General features: G+C 32.4%; 1 protein-coding gene across 5 annotated transcripts in view; it reads right to left on the minus strand.

Annotated features, from left to right (window-relative positions):
- PARPBP (PARP1 binding protein) overlaps positions 1 to 16,555 on the minus strand; it is a 63,761-nt gene that overhangs the window by 41,426 nt on the left and 5,780 nt on the right. For all 5 annotated transcript variants that reach the window (XR_004324686.1, XM_032493491.1, XM_006186044.3 and 2 more), the window contains exons 3-4: positions 9,608 to 9,841; positions 4,241 to 4,348 (exon numbers count right to left, since the gene is read on the minus strand). Coding sequence is in view for 4 of the 5 variants with exons in the window: in XM_032493491.1 (XP_032349382.1) it covers positions 4,241 to 4,348; positions 9,608 to 9,841 (342 nt within the window). In the remaining variant the exon portion in view is untranslated. The remainder of the gene's footprint in view (positions 1 to 4,240; positions 4,349 to 9,607; positions 9,842 to 16,555) is intronic.

The following is a 16,555-nucleotide window of genomic DNA, read 5'->3' on the forward strand; positions in this document are numbered from 1 at the left end:
TCATTCATATAGAACCAAATGGCAAGTATCAACTTTTTCTTGGCAGTGGCAATTCACATATTCCCTTTCTTATCACCCTGTTATAACTGCATATCTGCCAGTTATAATTCTCTGCACAAGTCTTAATTCTTTCTGATACTTTGTTTATTTTCTTAATCTTTCTACTATTTTATGTGTTCTGTGAGAGCAAATGATGTATCCTTAGAGCCTAAAAGAATGACTGGCTTTATAGCAGGTAATCAATACATTTTTGTTAACAGGTTCTCAATCAGTTTTCGTTCAATGACAAATGAAAGAAAAATTAATATATGCCCTTTTAGATATTTCAAAATTGAAACTACTGATAAAAACTTATCTGGGACCAAATAAGTACTTATATATTTTTATCATATTGCCTTAAAAACAGAAGTACTAGGATACAACTAAATTAAAATTATCTTTAAGATTTGTCCTAAATCTTATAAAATAAGGTATAACACAGTTTTCTGCTCATATTTCAAGTGTCTTTTTATCTTTACTTTCACAGTAAATCACAATACTTAATGAATCTATAATACAAAGGTTTCCATTTTAACTTCACAGTGCAACAGTCTGTCTAAAAACATATGAATTTCTTCTTTATCCCTTTGAAATTCGGGAAGGGTAACACAATTTGCCAAAAATCAAAGCAGAGAAAAGTGACATTCACAATGGAATCAGAAACTTCTTTACATTTTCTATATTTAATCTCATGCAATCTCTGTTTTCACTGTATTTCTGCTGTTCAAAAATAATGAGAGTTTATCAATATGTGTATGTCTAATTCTTATTACGTACAAAATCTGGACTTAAACTCCCATATCTACAACTTGCTCTTTAAGGCTAGCAAATTCTATTCTTCTGATCTGCGATTCTAGACAAACATCAGGGAAAAACATCTTGGAGTCCTCACAGTTAGAGTGTTTCTTTTAACTCATGGCTACAATTGGAAATCTATCCCTATCATTATGGTCAGATAACATGGCAGTTATGGTTTCCCTGCTCTTGTATTTGCAAGTGGGTTTTAAAGAGGCTCTCTGGAAAAGAATTCCACATAAATATAGTTATGATGTCCAGAAGCAAGGGCCTAAATAGAAAAATCCACAAAATTGAAGCTTTTACCAAGATACCAAAAATAAAGATATTGTTCTGTTTATTTGTTTAATAAACTGATTCTATACATACCACAAAGTATTTGCAATGTTTGTTCAGAAGTTGAACAATTTTATTTAAGCTTTCTGATAATTTCAAGTTAATAATTACTGAAATGCAGATATTCCATCTCAATTTGAAGAAAGTCAGTTTTTCTATATTGAGAAGATTAATGATTTATACAGGTATTTTTTTGCTTTCTTGGTCAACACATAAATTCTTAGCTATAATGAATCAAAAAAAGTTGGATTAGAACTAATATATCCGTAGAATTTTTTATTTAACTGATTATTTTCTTTCAGGTCCTTTATTCTATTTCCCCTTCATTACCTTAGAATTTCTAAAGCAGTAGTTTAGTACCTTAGGGAAAATTAAATGAAGTAAAATTTAAAAAATAAGGAAACAAAAATATCGTTTCTCTAATTCATTCCGTTCATCTACTTGAGGAACTGGTGTGGCATTAGTAAGCACATTTGGTGATCAAAATATATTTTTGCAAGACTGCTGCCCCAAAAGTCACTCTGGAATTTTAATAGAAATATACTGCCTTCCAAAAATGCTTTGTAAAAAGAAAAATTAGAAGTCTGAAAGTAATTGAAAAATGGTTGACAGGATGGCTATTACTTTAATAGTCCTCATAAAATTTAACCCATCAGTTAAATGGTAGATAAAATTCTCTTAGAAAATATAATCCAAGAAGGCAAAAGATAAATAGTAGAGGATTAATGCAAAGAAACTCATTGTTTTTCAAATGAGAAAACTATAAGCTTACAATGAAGACCCTTCAGTTTCTATATACTATAATCTTCTTTCATGGATATCCCTTTAAGATAGTATTTTATATCTATAAGCCAAGACTCTAAAAGCTTAGGCCATTTTACGTGTACCAAATTAGTTCATTCTTCTTAAATAAAAGGCACAATAACAATTGTTTCCTCCTTGTAGAGCCTAGAAGACAGATCAAAGAGAAGTGATTTATAAGTGATCTTGATGTATGAATGTACTCCTTTAAGCACCACTGAGAAAAAACAATTTGGTAAACACTTTGTCAAGGTAGGATGAAAAAACAAGGGGAGTGAATGCAAAAAAATTAATTTCTAGCAGGAGAAAATAGTTACAAATCACTACAAGAAAACTATGCCTGGGCAGGAAACAATTGAAGGTGGGCTTAGAATATTTTCTTGCACCAGAAAAGAGGGACGTGCTCAAAAGTCTAATAGGGCATATAAAAAAAACACAGAAGCCAGCTTGAAGGGGACCCCTATATTTTAGCATCAAAGATTTATGACTAATTGATTTTAAAACTTTGAATAAATAAAAATCCGTAAGTACACAGTAACATATACACATATAAAAAAGAAAAATAGAATAAAATTATCTAATTTGCTTCCTATAGTACAAGTAACTATTACACCAACTACTAAACTGGTAATTAAAGAGAAAGAATTACATAGTGACCCTACCATTTTTAGAGAACTGTACTTCATACCAGTTGATAAGATACAGCTCTTCTTTACTGAGAAGGAACATGTAAAGGCATAACAGAGTTAAAAGACTCACCATTCTGCAAACTCTAAAGAAAAACTGACTCAGACAAGGATCATCAATGCATGCATAAAACCATTTGGTGAAAGGTTGGAAAACAGGGTATTAACAGTGTCAGAGTATCACAGATCTCTTCTGACAGCAAAAGGAAAACTACATCTTTATACTGGAGAGACCCGGCAATTGAGGAGAACTTGGGTTTGTGTCTTCTGATGTGACACAAAATGAAACAGTCAGCATCAGTGTGAAGTATTTGTTAGGAAATGTTAAACCTCAATCTAAACAAGCTTTTAGATGTAACTTCCATTTTATCGTAAATAGAGGAACAAGTTAAATAATACCAGTAGGAACTCATCAGATGACAAGAAGGAAAAAAAAAAGACTTGTGGGGAATACTTCTAGATTAAAAGAATCTAAAGAGACATAAAACCCATTATGGGGACAAATGGAGAGATCTGAATAGGGAAGATAGCGAATGATACTAGGGAATATTTAAGTTTTCTTATACATGATATAATGACATTGCAGTTATGCCCTTACTCTCAGGAAATGATATGCTGAAGAATCTTAGGGATTAAATGTCATGATGTCAGCAACTTAACTTTCAAATAGGACAAAAATCACTTCTAGGCCTTGTGGCTGAGATCAAGTGGAGTACCAAATAGGACAGAAAAAATATTAGATTTTTCTAATATATAGAAGATATAAAGCACATTATTAAGCCTAGGAAGTAGGTAGATAGCTATTTATTTTGGAGCAGTGATAAAATATATTTTTAAAAGTGCTACCTGCATAGCATGGGACTTATGGGAGAATCTGCCTTAGCAACGTTTCCTGAAAAATGAGGGTGATTCATCAAGCGTGGTAACTTATTGGAGCATTTGGATTTGGAAGTTAGCATATTCTAGACCTTTTATATACCACATTTTTAGATATCATTTTTCTAATAATCTTAAACTTTCATCTTGTCAATGGTAGTTTTATTAAGAAACTTTCATAAACACAAATTCCATGATTAGTGAAGGATTATTACAACTAATTAGGTACCTAGCATAATGTTCAGCAGAAGGTAAATTATATTAGAATAAATCTGTACTACTTTTCTTGTGGTTTGTTTGCACAACAAATCCTGTTGTTAGAACTTGAGATGCATTAGTTATTCTACTCCAGAGTGCAGAACAGATTTTTCTGTTGTACGTATCTTTCTAAAAATCAACCATTTAAGATGCTAACTGTGAAGTTTACCAAATAGAAAACCTGTACCTTCAAGTACTTTTCTGATACCTGGAATGATAACCTATTTTTGCACAGCTCCTGTTACCATGGCCAAAACCATGAATAAACTGATTATTATCATGTGCCTGCCAGTTTTCAATGTATTACTCCTTGTAAACATAGTTTTATTTAAACAAATTAAAAACTTTTAAAAAGAGAAAAAAAAAACAGCAACTGTAATGTACAATCAATTCATAGTGATTTGAAGAGGATCATATCCTGTTTTAATTTACTCATAATTTATCCATACCTTTTCATTATCCTGGTTGTGTTTACTCATTGGTGATGTTGGTACACAGAAATCAGTTTCATCATCTACTGCATATTGTCTGCCACACAGAAAATCCCGTAGTTGACTCTGTAAGTAATATAGGATAACAAAATATTATGCCAACTGTAAAAAAGTATTTCACACTTAGCTTTAGTTAGTGCCTCTGACGTTCCAGTGTACAGCGTATTACGTGACCTCTGTCAGCAGTGCATAATACACATAGAATTAAACTTCCTATCAATCTCTTTCCAGTACACATGAATTCAGTTTTACACATTTAGAGTTAAGAGATAATGTTGGAAATTTCATCTGAGCCTTTTATTTTTATGGAAGAAAATTAAAGACAAAGAAGTCTTACCTAATGCCCACAATAAATGCTTCATTTTGTCATATATATATACGTAAATCTATTGTTCTAAGTGGCATAATATTTCAAATAAAATGAGATTTCATGAAAAAATAATTTATAGAGATATTTGCTTTCAGCCTGCCATACTACTCAACATTTCCATATTATTTCATTTATTTTAAGGGATCTAAGATCATATAGGTATGTATAAACACACATACACACACACACACATATGCACACACATACACCATCCTGATAAGTAAATCTGAGAAAAAGATACAAACTGAATTAACAGCCCAAGAGATAATGCAAAGTTACAACTGAAGTAAGTCATCAGTATATACTTCTTAAAAAGAAATAGTGTTTGCCACAATTCTATTGATGTGATAAGCTAGTACTCATAAAGAGTTAATCATGAGAGGAAAAGAAAGCAAAACTAGAGAGCCTAGGATTTTGTTGTTCATAACATATATAATTTTTCAATCTCAAAATTCAAGATCACCAAAAAAAGAATTCACTATTCAACAAATTTTGAATAAAGGTAGTCCTCACATTTGCAGTTCTTATGTTTTCAGAAGAGATGTTAAAAGCAAAGATTTATTTTTCCATAAACACAAATGTTATTTTTTAAAATGAGAGAATATTAACTTCTGGTTAAAAACCATTTTCATATTTAATTACATGTAAAATGCATTATTCTAGATCAGTTCAGTGGGTCTCCAAGTATGGTCCAAGGACTCCTGAGGTCCTTAAGACCCATTTAGGGAATCTGGGAAGTCCTCCCTTTTCCAACTATATATCAATGTGACCCGAATTTTCTTGATATACTTCAGTCAAAACAACATATCAAACAGAAGCATACATGAGAATCCAGCTATTTTCTATCACATATGACACTAAAGGCATTTGTAAAAATGTAAAATAATGTCACTATTCTCATAATTTTTTTTATTTTTAGAAAATTAAGTTATTCTTTGTTATTTCTATTAAAATGTAATACATTTATTATCAATATTTTAATAAGTGATAAACATACACATTTCTCAATTTTATTTAATATGGCAAATATCAATAGATATAACTCACATGAACAAAATCTCCTTTTAGTCCTAAATAATTTTTAAGAGTGTAAGGAGGTTTCCAGACCTAAAAATTGGACAAGCACCTTATTTAATATAGCAGAAAATTTTCTGAGGTAAGCATAAAAATCGCAATACATTTGCTGTGACATACTATTAATTTTAGATTTGTACCTTTACTGATTTGACACGTTGCTATTCATTGTATTTTTATCCTCTTATTAATTTGGAAGATGTACTATTTTTTCCCACTATGTTCCACTAGTGGTTACCTTCACTTTCCCTGTTTTCAATCAGACTCATATTTCTCTATTCTTATTTAAAAGTGATAACACTTGCTACTTACCCCTAACAAACTACAAAGTTTAGCAGTTCTGATTCTAAACTAGTATCAGAATCTCCCTTAGTATAAGCCTTCCATTTTAGCACACATATTCCCAGTCCATCCTTATCATTTTAACTATACATATACTCTCCAAGTTTTAATGCACACTACCATCTTCCCCTAGATAGATATCTGTTCAAGTTTATCTGTTTAATTATTATTGTCTTTGGAAAGGTAAATGCTTCACAAGAGGTATGATGATGACATTCTGTAAATTTTTCCATGTCCTCACAAATCCTTGCTTTAATTTGGCTGATAGATGATATCTTGGTTGAGGATGAGATTCTTAGGTCCCTGTCCTCTTCTTTCAGGACATGCTATTTAATGTTCTGTTCTTTTTAAATAACTTGTTCTTTCTGCAGGAAATTAATTTTATCTTTATCCTTAAGAGTTCAGGAATTTTACCAGGATATGTCTAGGTATGTCTTTTCTCATCAATTCAGCATGAAACTTCATAAACACTCTTAACCAGGAGACTCAGGAAAATACTTATTATAACAAATGTAGTTGTAACATATTTATTTAATCATGGCCTCTTTAGCATCTATTCTTTTTTCTCCTTCTGGGACTCCTATCATTTATATGTTAAATCCCCTAGATCTAGATGTAACCTCCAAGTTTCTTAACTTTTCCTTCATTACTTCTTTTTTTTTTCTATGCTTTAAATATTTATTGTACTTGACTTTCAGGATACTAATTTGAGTTCGAATTCATCTGTTACATTGGGAAATTTTTTCTTTCTTCTTTAAGACCTAGAAAGTCTTTTGTAGGTGTATCCTTAAAAATCCTTGAGTACTTCCTATTTTTATGGATTTCAGTTCTTATCCATTCCCCTCTAGCAGCTCTACTTTGTTGGGCATGTGTGTTCTCAGCTGACTCGTCTTTCTCTGGCTATTGGGACTCCTTAGGTTGTTGTTGCTTCTCTTCATTGGCTCCTTGGGGCTGAGTCGACTGCTGAGGTACATTAAGTGATGATAGTTCCACAAGTAATAGAAGATAAAATAGTCTCCACTCCTTATGGAGAAGCAGTGGAGAAAGAAACAAGCAGCCAGTCACCTGCTTAGGCTGAGGAAAAGTCTTCTTGTGGTCTCTCAAGCCTCACCAACAGTAACACCATCAATTCAGCTGCTTCCTGGCTTCTTGAGAGTCAGGAAACCCTCACACACTCACAAGGCATTTGTTGACCTTCCTCAGAAAGTCCCCAGACCTCTAGGGCTGCTAAGCTCTTCTCAGGATCTACCATTTCTGCTTCTTAGCCCAGGTCTCTGATTTGTCCTCCAGATAATCACTCAGTTCATGAGAAAGCAATCTTCACACTAATTCTCCCCACTTAGACTCCAGTTAGAATCCAAGGCCTTCTATGCCCCCAGATGTCCATGGCCCCTGCATCCACATTCTCAGGAGAGCACTTAGAAAAGTAGGAAATAAAGGGGAAAGGGGCATTGTTAAAATTACCATGTTCCCAAAACTTCCCTGTGTTATCTTTATCTTGATTTCTCATAATTCTTGCCTTATTTAGGCTACAACAAATTAGAAATAAAAAATCTTTATCAGGATAATGAAATTTCAGGACCCTGAAACTCAGATATGTTTAGAACCATCTGATATGCATCTTTAAAGATTTTTTTAGCATAAATTAGGGTTATACTTAGTGCATTTTTGAGAAATCGAAATCCATCTAGGGATATTTTCTGGCTCACTTTTTCCTCATTGGAAATTTCCTTTGAATATCATAAGTATCAGAGATCAAGTTGTTAGTATTCTAAGGTTTAAATGCAGAAAATCTACTTCATATACTACCATCTCAGCAGCTCATTCATTCCTGATGTTATGCAGAGGAGACATTGATATTTGGAGACAGAATTCCTTCAAATTTAGGCCCTTATGTACATCACACTATAAGTTGATTCACTTAAATAAGAGACTTCTTAGAGGACTTAGAGGCAAAATATAAAATGAAAACAAAGACCTCAGGCAGATTATACACTCACTGGCTTATCAGCACTTGTTTGTTGTTTCTACAACCTAATACTTATGTTTTATTAAGCTCTCTAAATTAACTTTGTGAAAAGTAGTTAAAAATCATCTCTACAAGAAAGCAAATAAAATATAACTAGGGAAGAATAAAAAAAAACTGTCTTCACTCACAAGTATCCTTATCATAGTATGAGTGTACATGTGTGGGTATGCATTTACACATGTGTGCATGTGTTTCGATCAAGTTAGAACAGGGCAAAGGTTTCCATGACACCTCAATGAGGCAAAGACAACAAATCGCCAGCCAATATCCATTTTCCCCTTCTTCCTTCGTATCAGAGCTTTCTTTTTTCTTCTGGCATGTTACTACCCAGAATAAAGACTATATTCCCTATCCTTGCTAGCATCTTAGTGTGGCCATGTGACTAAATTTTGGTTAATGAGGTGGAAGCAAAAGTGCTATATCTCTTTAAAAGGAAAGGAGAGTGCTGTGCTCTTACTACTTCCTGCTGAAAGGAATGCTGATATAATGTCTGGAGCTCTAACAGCTATCTTAGACCACAAATGATCTTGAGAGTAGAGGTCAAGAACTAAGATGGGAGAGCAAAATGACAGAAAAATCCTAGGTATCTGATAACTGCAAAGCTATCATATCAGTCCTAGATCCTTACCTTTAGATATCATTTATAAAATAATGAAATAAACTTCCATTTTCTTACACAATTGTTATTGTGGAGGTTTCTATTATAAGCAGCCAAAATACTATTCCCAAGTATAGACAGAAATATTTATAGAATATTTTAATACCTTAGGAAATACAGTAAACATTTTCTTCTAATTATGGCTACAATTATTTTTTTATTACCACTATTTAATTACCACTTTAGTGGCACTTGGTAAATGTTAAGATAACGAAAAATATTTTCAACAATTTAAAACAAACTAGATACGTTCAAATATATTCTGAAACAGTCAACTATAATGTAGACAAAACTTCAAGGAATGCTATTCCATTAATTTTAAAGTTTATACTCCATTAAAAAAAAAGGCAATGAAAATGTCTGCAAAAAAGGTATAGTGTTATTACCTCATGTATATTGCATTCAAACTATCCTCACAAAATAATACCCCATCTTAGTAAAATAATATTATTACTCCAAAGAAAGAGTCAGAGCAATCATTTATATAACATACACAAAATTAAAAGATGCACATTAAACCAAGAAAGTAAAATAAAAAACAATCCTGGACATAATTCAAAAAGAAATTATGCATTTGGGACTGATTTCTTTGTTAAATCTTTTTTTGATCTAATAAGTAGCTGTCCTTATATTTCAACCAAATAATAATACAAATTCAACAAAATTTACCACCGAAATATTTCTTTCAAGTAATGACTAGCTTTCAGGTAGCTAAATTTTCCATTTTTAACATGATCCAAAAAGCAAAAGCCTTATCAAGTTACTATAAATGTTGATATCATAGTTTAAAATAAAAATAATTCCAGCCGAATTTTAATTTGATTAAGATAGAATTGTTTAAAAAATACTTACAGGAGCTATATTGGCATAATTTTCATAATTAGAAGTCAAAATGCCACATTTTTTATAAACATCGATCAGATCTAACATGTTACTATTCTTCAAGAAATCATCATAAATCCTCCTAATGTCCTCATAATGGTCAATCACTTCCATATTTTCAACTGGTAAGTTCAATTTCTCATGTAACAAATATTTCCAGGTCAATAAGACATCGCTGAGAGAGACTGTAAATTCTCCACTGTGCTGAAAGAGAGAATACCACATATAAGATAAAGTTGGGTGCAAGATATTCATTAACTTATAATCAAGATGGAAAGTACAAACTGAATTGTCATAGAAAAGTCTACATTGAACTCCTGTGGGTTATAAAAGAACATCCAAGTAATTTTAAAACCAGATATAAAAGAAAAAGATTTTGATGATTTTATAAAATATGAACAACTGTGACAAGTTTGCACATGACAAAATTGGCAAATATATAGTCATCTTTCCTGAAGTTCATTAAATTTCTCCTACCCAAAGTGGGGTAGGAGCTATACATAAGTGCTACTGATTGGCGAAGCATTTGATTCTGTTAATATTGTTCCTTTCAGTTCTTTTTGCTAATGTATTTTTAATCTCTTATTTAAAACTGTCAATGCCATATTGAACTACTATATACCAAATTATTCCAAGTGTTAACTCTTAAAGCATGATCATAAAAATTTTTAAAAATTATGTTTCATTTCATTACTATTCCTAGGAAAGCAAAACATCAGTGCTAAAATTTGGGGTCTGAGAAGAATTTTGAACTTCCCTGCTCATTAACACACTAAACTATAACAAGTGCTAAAAAGCCACAGTCAGGTTTCTTTCTATAAGTTGTTAGATGTTACTAATAAGGCAAAATTGTTCTTTTTTTCGTCTTCTTCAACTTCTACATGATAAATTATCCCAGTTGGACACGTTGAAGACTTTTTAATTGACTGTATTTTATTCCATTTAATATTCCAGACATTAATAATGGTGCGCTCCAAAACATGCCAGACCTAATTCAGTGAAAAAATTCTAACTACTCTTTCCAATGCAGCATGAGTAACAAATATTTTTAAGTATCCATACATGGTTTTGAGAAATGTATTTTGTTGTCTTCATTCACAGTTAAGGCCTATTAATATGTTAGTAGTTTCTGCTAATACCAATGTCTTTCCATTAATAGCATTTAAAAATGGGTGGGTATTCAAATAGTACTATAATTCACTGGAACTAAATTGTAACATCATCTTTAGCCAATGATGAATAATAGAAAGAAATCAAACAGAGCCAAATAATATATTATTTATACTACATATCTGACTCTCAAATCTATATTTTTATATCTTTTATAAAAAGTCAGTCACATTTTCTAGTTATTATCCAAATTTAAGACAAGGTGTCTTTACACCGCCGTAAAATATTTAACTATTCATCTATATAGTGGCAGCCAAGAAAATTATCTTTATTGTCCTTAGAGTAGGTGCCTGTTACAGCATAATTAAGAAAACTAATTATATTTCATGAAACAAGTTCCACGAACAACAACAAAAAATCAGTAACTATCAAATGTTGGATCCATAAGCCAAATGTAAGACAGACTTGCAATTTCTCAGCATTGCATCAAAATTGTATACTTTACTTCCAAATCCCACAAAGGTTATATACCATAAAATCTCCAAATGGTATTCAAGTCAAATAAATTCAGTTATTTAGAGTTTCAAAACTAAATTGTTTTCTCTCAAAAATTCCTAAAAACTATTTTGGCATATAACATTGTGTTAAAAATAAATTAAGATTTTTACCTAATGTAAATGTACAAATCTCATTCTATTGACTATAACTAGTTAAAGTAAAACTATGCATGTTCTTGATCTTGTGAGAAAAGGTTTTGACTAGATTAACAGTGTTTATACTGGGATTGTAAAAACATTTTAAATCCAAATAAAAATGCACTCCAGATATCAGTTTTCATGATCAGGTGCCCACCATGACAGCATATTCTATTATTCAAACCAGTAACAACTGATTGAGAGAATCTGTGGTCAAATCAGAAAATGTTTTGCTAGGAAAACATGCCAGCTGGCTAATATCTGAAGGAAGTTCAAAATGTTCAATGCTTTAGTTCTCTGATGGCTATAAGAAGGATTCTATCTCACAAGAATAAAATGAGAAAAAGTGAGAGTTACACATTTTCAGAGCACTCGTACTTTGTATATTTTACTGAAGTTATTTTTATAATTACTCAAAATTTTAAATAAATTTTACATTTTTAACTAATGAGAATTTTTACTGTTAGCAAAAGAGAAAAGATAACTGGTTTACTTAAGAGCGTTAATTGTCTGTGTGTGGGTAAGATACTGAAAGTCCGTCTAAGTCAGCTTCCTTGGTTATGAAGTGAGATTGTACAGATTAAATAACACCTGATAAATGGTAGATAATAAAAAATGTCAATTTCCTTTCTTTTCTTATTGAAAATAAAATAATTGTTAGTTTGTTGGGGGAGGGGTGGTAGATAAATGTAATACAATTTTAAAAACTGTTTCTTCTTATTTGTTATGTCACTGTTGGGTCTTTTTCAAATCAACCACAGGTGCTGTGATTGCTGTCCATGAAGTTATAAAATTAATACCTTTGTTTCATCCAATGGAACATTTGTAATGTTCTTAAAGCTATTTAAGGTGAGAAATAGCTTTAGTAATGTAATTGCCAGACAGATTAAAACTATGAAGCCAATTCCAAAGAAAGAGAAGGCTAAAATTTTATTTGCAATGTAGTAATAGAGTTATACGTATTTTCCATATAATGAAGTCAGTAATCCTCAATGAATCTATAATAGATTTACTCTTTAGCAGCATAAAACTGCTAGAGAGGTGTCATATAATTTAAGCTAAAATATCTTCCCCCTCAGAAAACATGCCAAAAATCTAAAACTCAAAGGTTATTTTAATGTATCATTTATTTTTCCCCACTAAAGCAGTTAAGAAAACATACCAATAGACAGAATACAAACTCTACCAGGTATTCAAAGGTTTTATCGTAGTCAAATTCAGTTGTAAGGACTATACTTTAGGGACTTACTGTTCTCAAACTTCAGAGAATTAAAAGTCTAAATAAAGCTTAAACAGGGTGGAAAGTATAGGTGAGGGATACACATAACCAATTCCACATTTTTACTATCTGATACTTTCAAATGCATCTGCAGGCATGTGTATGATGTTTCATATTGCTGAGGGACTTGGAAGTCTGAGCACAGATGGGATGCCTGAGCTAACTCTGTATATGGAGAGTTAAAGTAAAACTGAACCACAACCCACCATCTCCACTGCACACATGCACACACATACGTGAACTGAGAAAAGTTCAGTTCCAATTCACCTCTCCTTTCCTCTTCCACCCAGAGTCTCAATTCTCATACTGAATTAAGTAAATTAACAAGTAGGAAGAGACCCTTAGTGAATGCTACGTAGACAAATCCTGAAGAAAAAGTGACTTGGATTGAATTATTTCAATATGTCAAATTTTTTACAACGAGAACTAAATTTTCTGCAGGGTATATTTCATTTTGCTTGTGGATGTATTTATTTTTTAATTATTCATAAACAAACAATAGGAAGTGCTTTGAACATGGTCTGTTTGATACCAGAACAATAGCCCTCAATCACTATATAATAATGATTCTTAATTTCTTCACTTTCTCTCTCTCTTTATTTTCCAGTGCATGGCCACCAAGGTTTAACCTTCAGCTAGCCCACTCCATTTATACAATATTCTTAGACTCTATTACTTACCTTAGTACCATTTCTTCAGATTACTAAAGAAGGACAGATTTGCTTTAAAAAATGCTGAGGCAGTAAAATTGGCAAAACTTGGAAATGAATTTCAAAGGGGAGCAAAGGAAAGTGATTCTGTGATGACTCGGGTGTCTAGCTCCAGTGACTAAGTGAATAATGTAAGGTAAGGTAGGTAAGTTGATGGAGCAAACAATATGGTCTACTTTTAAAAACTGATGTGAAGACAGTAATGGGACATCAAGGTAAAATATCCAGTGTCAGCGGACAGGTCTGGCATATAAATACTGATGAAACAACGTAAGGGAAGCATATCCAGTGAAAGTGGGTAAAATGGCACACACTGGAAGACACTAACAAACTGTATAACAAAGAGAGTATCTAAAATACATATAGAACTCTTTTAAAGAGTAAGAAAGAGACAAAAACAAGTCAACAGTAAAATAATCATAGGATATGAATAGACAGTTTAAGAAAAGGATACCTAAATGATCAGATAAGAATTTTAAAGTGCTTAAATGCTCTAGTTACCAGAAGAATTAAAGTGAAATACCACTTTTTCTCCATTCTAATAGTTTGATAACATCTAATATGGAGAGAGATAAGAAAATGATACTCTCCTACACAGTCGACATTAATGTCAATTCTAACAGCCAAGCTGAAGAGTAGTATGGAAGTATCAAGTCAAATTACAGATGTATCTACTATATGACCCATTGAGTATGGGGGCCTAGAGAACATCTCATTTAGTGCACAGACATCTCGTTTCAGTGCCCAACTGCTTGTAATACAAAAAAAACTTCAATAAAACTCCAAGGTCCATCAAAGAATAAAATCTACCAGTTATACAAAGGTTGACTGTTAAAAATGAATAAATCTGATCAAGTCTTCTGTCTATCAGTACCTGAAGAAGTCCTGAAAACAATGTTGGATGATAAAAACTAGATGCAGAAAGAACGTATACCATCTCCTATAATTTTAAAATAGCACATTAACAGGGCAATTTGCCCAACTGGATAAACAGAGAAACTCCTCCTGGTATAAAATATCTAAAATTATGGGAGGAAATAGGAAAACTTTTTTAAAGCATGACTGGATTGTCCATAAGAGAAGGGAAGTTACAAAAGATCGAAAGCGATGAAAAAATGACAAAGGGGTAAGCGAATGGCAGGGTCTGTGCTTCCTTGGTGTCTACCATTCCCTGGCACTTAAGAACCTGTTTTTTATGAACTCTGAGCACATAATTTAGGAGACAAAATTGACCAAAAGAAGATGGGAAGCTGGATCAGAGACCCTCCCTGCCCACTATGCCATATAAAGCTAAAAGCCCCTAAAGGTGAACACTCTTAGTGTGTCCTACTAGAAAAAAAAAATCTGCCTAGCAGAGGGTGATGGTAGAAACACTTGCTGGTGAAGAGATTTCTGAATAGTCTCAGCATTGTGCTTACCTCTCTGGGTAATCTTCTCTTAAATTTTTGCCTAATAATTAGTTTCTGCTGAGGTAAGGGACACTAGTCATCCACCTCAGCAGAAAATTGGAGGTTTATCCTCTGGACAGGGTAAAATAGTCCATGAATTGAAGAGTGCAGTTAAGAAAAAGAGTATCCAAATGAAAACCATAGGAGTCACTTGACAGTTTACTGAATTTTGACACTCCTTTCAGGCATCAACACATTGGCAGTTCAACTTTACACCATTCACGCAGGAAGAAAGACGACTTCTAAAGAAACTATTCCAAAATGGATATCTATAGATATCAACATCAAAGGTTCCCCAACCAAATGACCCAGTAAGATCAGGTTGCCAAGCCCTAACCCTGCACACAGAACTTCCAATAAGCATTTGGGTACTCCACTTAAATATAGGCGAATGGTCAAAGATCACCATGAAGGAAATCTCTAATTGGAAGAAAGGAAATCCTTCCCAAATAAAACTAACAAAAACAAGGAACTTAGAGGAAAAAGATTATGCAAGAAGAAAACCTCAACAAAATATTATTAATAGTCTCAAAGGGGAAAATATTAGATGCTGGAAGCAAGAGCAGCATGATATTTTTAAAAGATAGAGAACAAAAAAGAGCTCAGGTAAAAAAGAGGATGACAGCAGAAAATCCAATAATTATTTCACTATTAAACTAAAAAAATACTAAATATTGGTTGAAAGAAAAGTAAAACAAGGTGAATCTATAAATAAACTGATACATCCACACAATGGAATATCATTCACTGCTAAAAAGAAATGAGCTATCAATCCATGAAAAGATATAGATGAACCTTAAATGCATATTACTAAATAAAAGAAGCCAATAAGAAAAGGCTATATACTATATTCCAACTACATGGCATTCTGAAAAAGGCAAAACTATGGTGACAGTAAAAATATCAGTGGTTGCCAGGGGTTGGGGAGAGGGAAGGATGAATAGGTGGAGTACAGAGGATTTTTAGGGGCAGTGAAAACATTCTATACAATACTATAATGGTGGATATATGTTATTACACATTTGTCAAAACCCACAGAATATACAATACCAAGAGGTAAAGACTCAGGATGTCTGCTACTTTCTATCAAATGGTTCAAACAGAATAATAATGGTAATATGCATATATGTATATGTGTATTTGTACAATATATACATGTATATACTTATATTTTATATACACTTATAAAATACTAAAAGAATAATGCTGCAAATGTGGCAAAATGTTAATAACTGATGAGTATAAGTGAAGGGCATACAGGAGTTCAGCATATTATTCTTGTCATTTTTCTAGAGGTTTAACATTTTTTCAAAATAAAAAGTCAAAATTGCTACTTCCTTTTTTTTTTAACATACCTATATGAGACTGATTTTTAACAATTATTATAATTAAAAACAAGGAACAAATGGGACTTGTAACCACCACCAGCCACTGCCTTTCAGCTACAATGGCCCATCTGCATTTTCTCAAACTCTATCCGCAGCCTCTGGCCAATCCTGCAGTCTCCTGCCACAGGACCTCTGCATATGCTATTCCTCCATCTTCATCCTGTCCCTCAACTCTTTTGACTAATTTTAAGCCCTCTCTTACCTTTAAGGATTAGCTTTCTCTCTCTCACCAGATCAACTCCCTGGTGTCATAGCATCAAATACCTCTTCTTCTCACACCAATAATTT

Source organism: Camelus ferus, chromosome 12, assembly GCF_009834535.1.
Source record: "Camelus ferus isolate YT-003-E chromosome 12, BCGSAC_Cfer_1.0, whole genome shotgun sequence".
NCBI lineage: Eukaryota > Metazoa > Chordata > Mammalia > Artiodactyla > Camelidae > Camelus > Camelus ferus.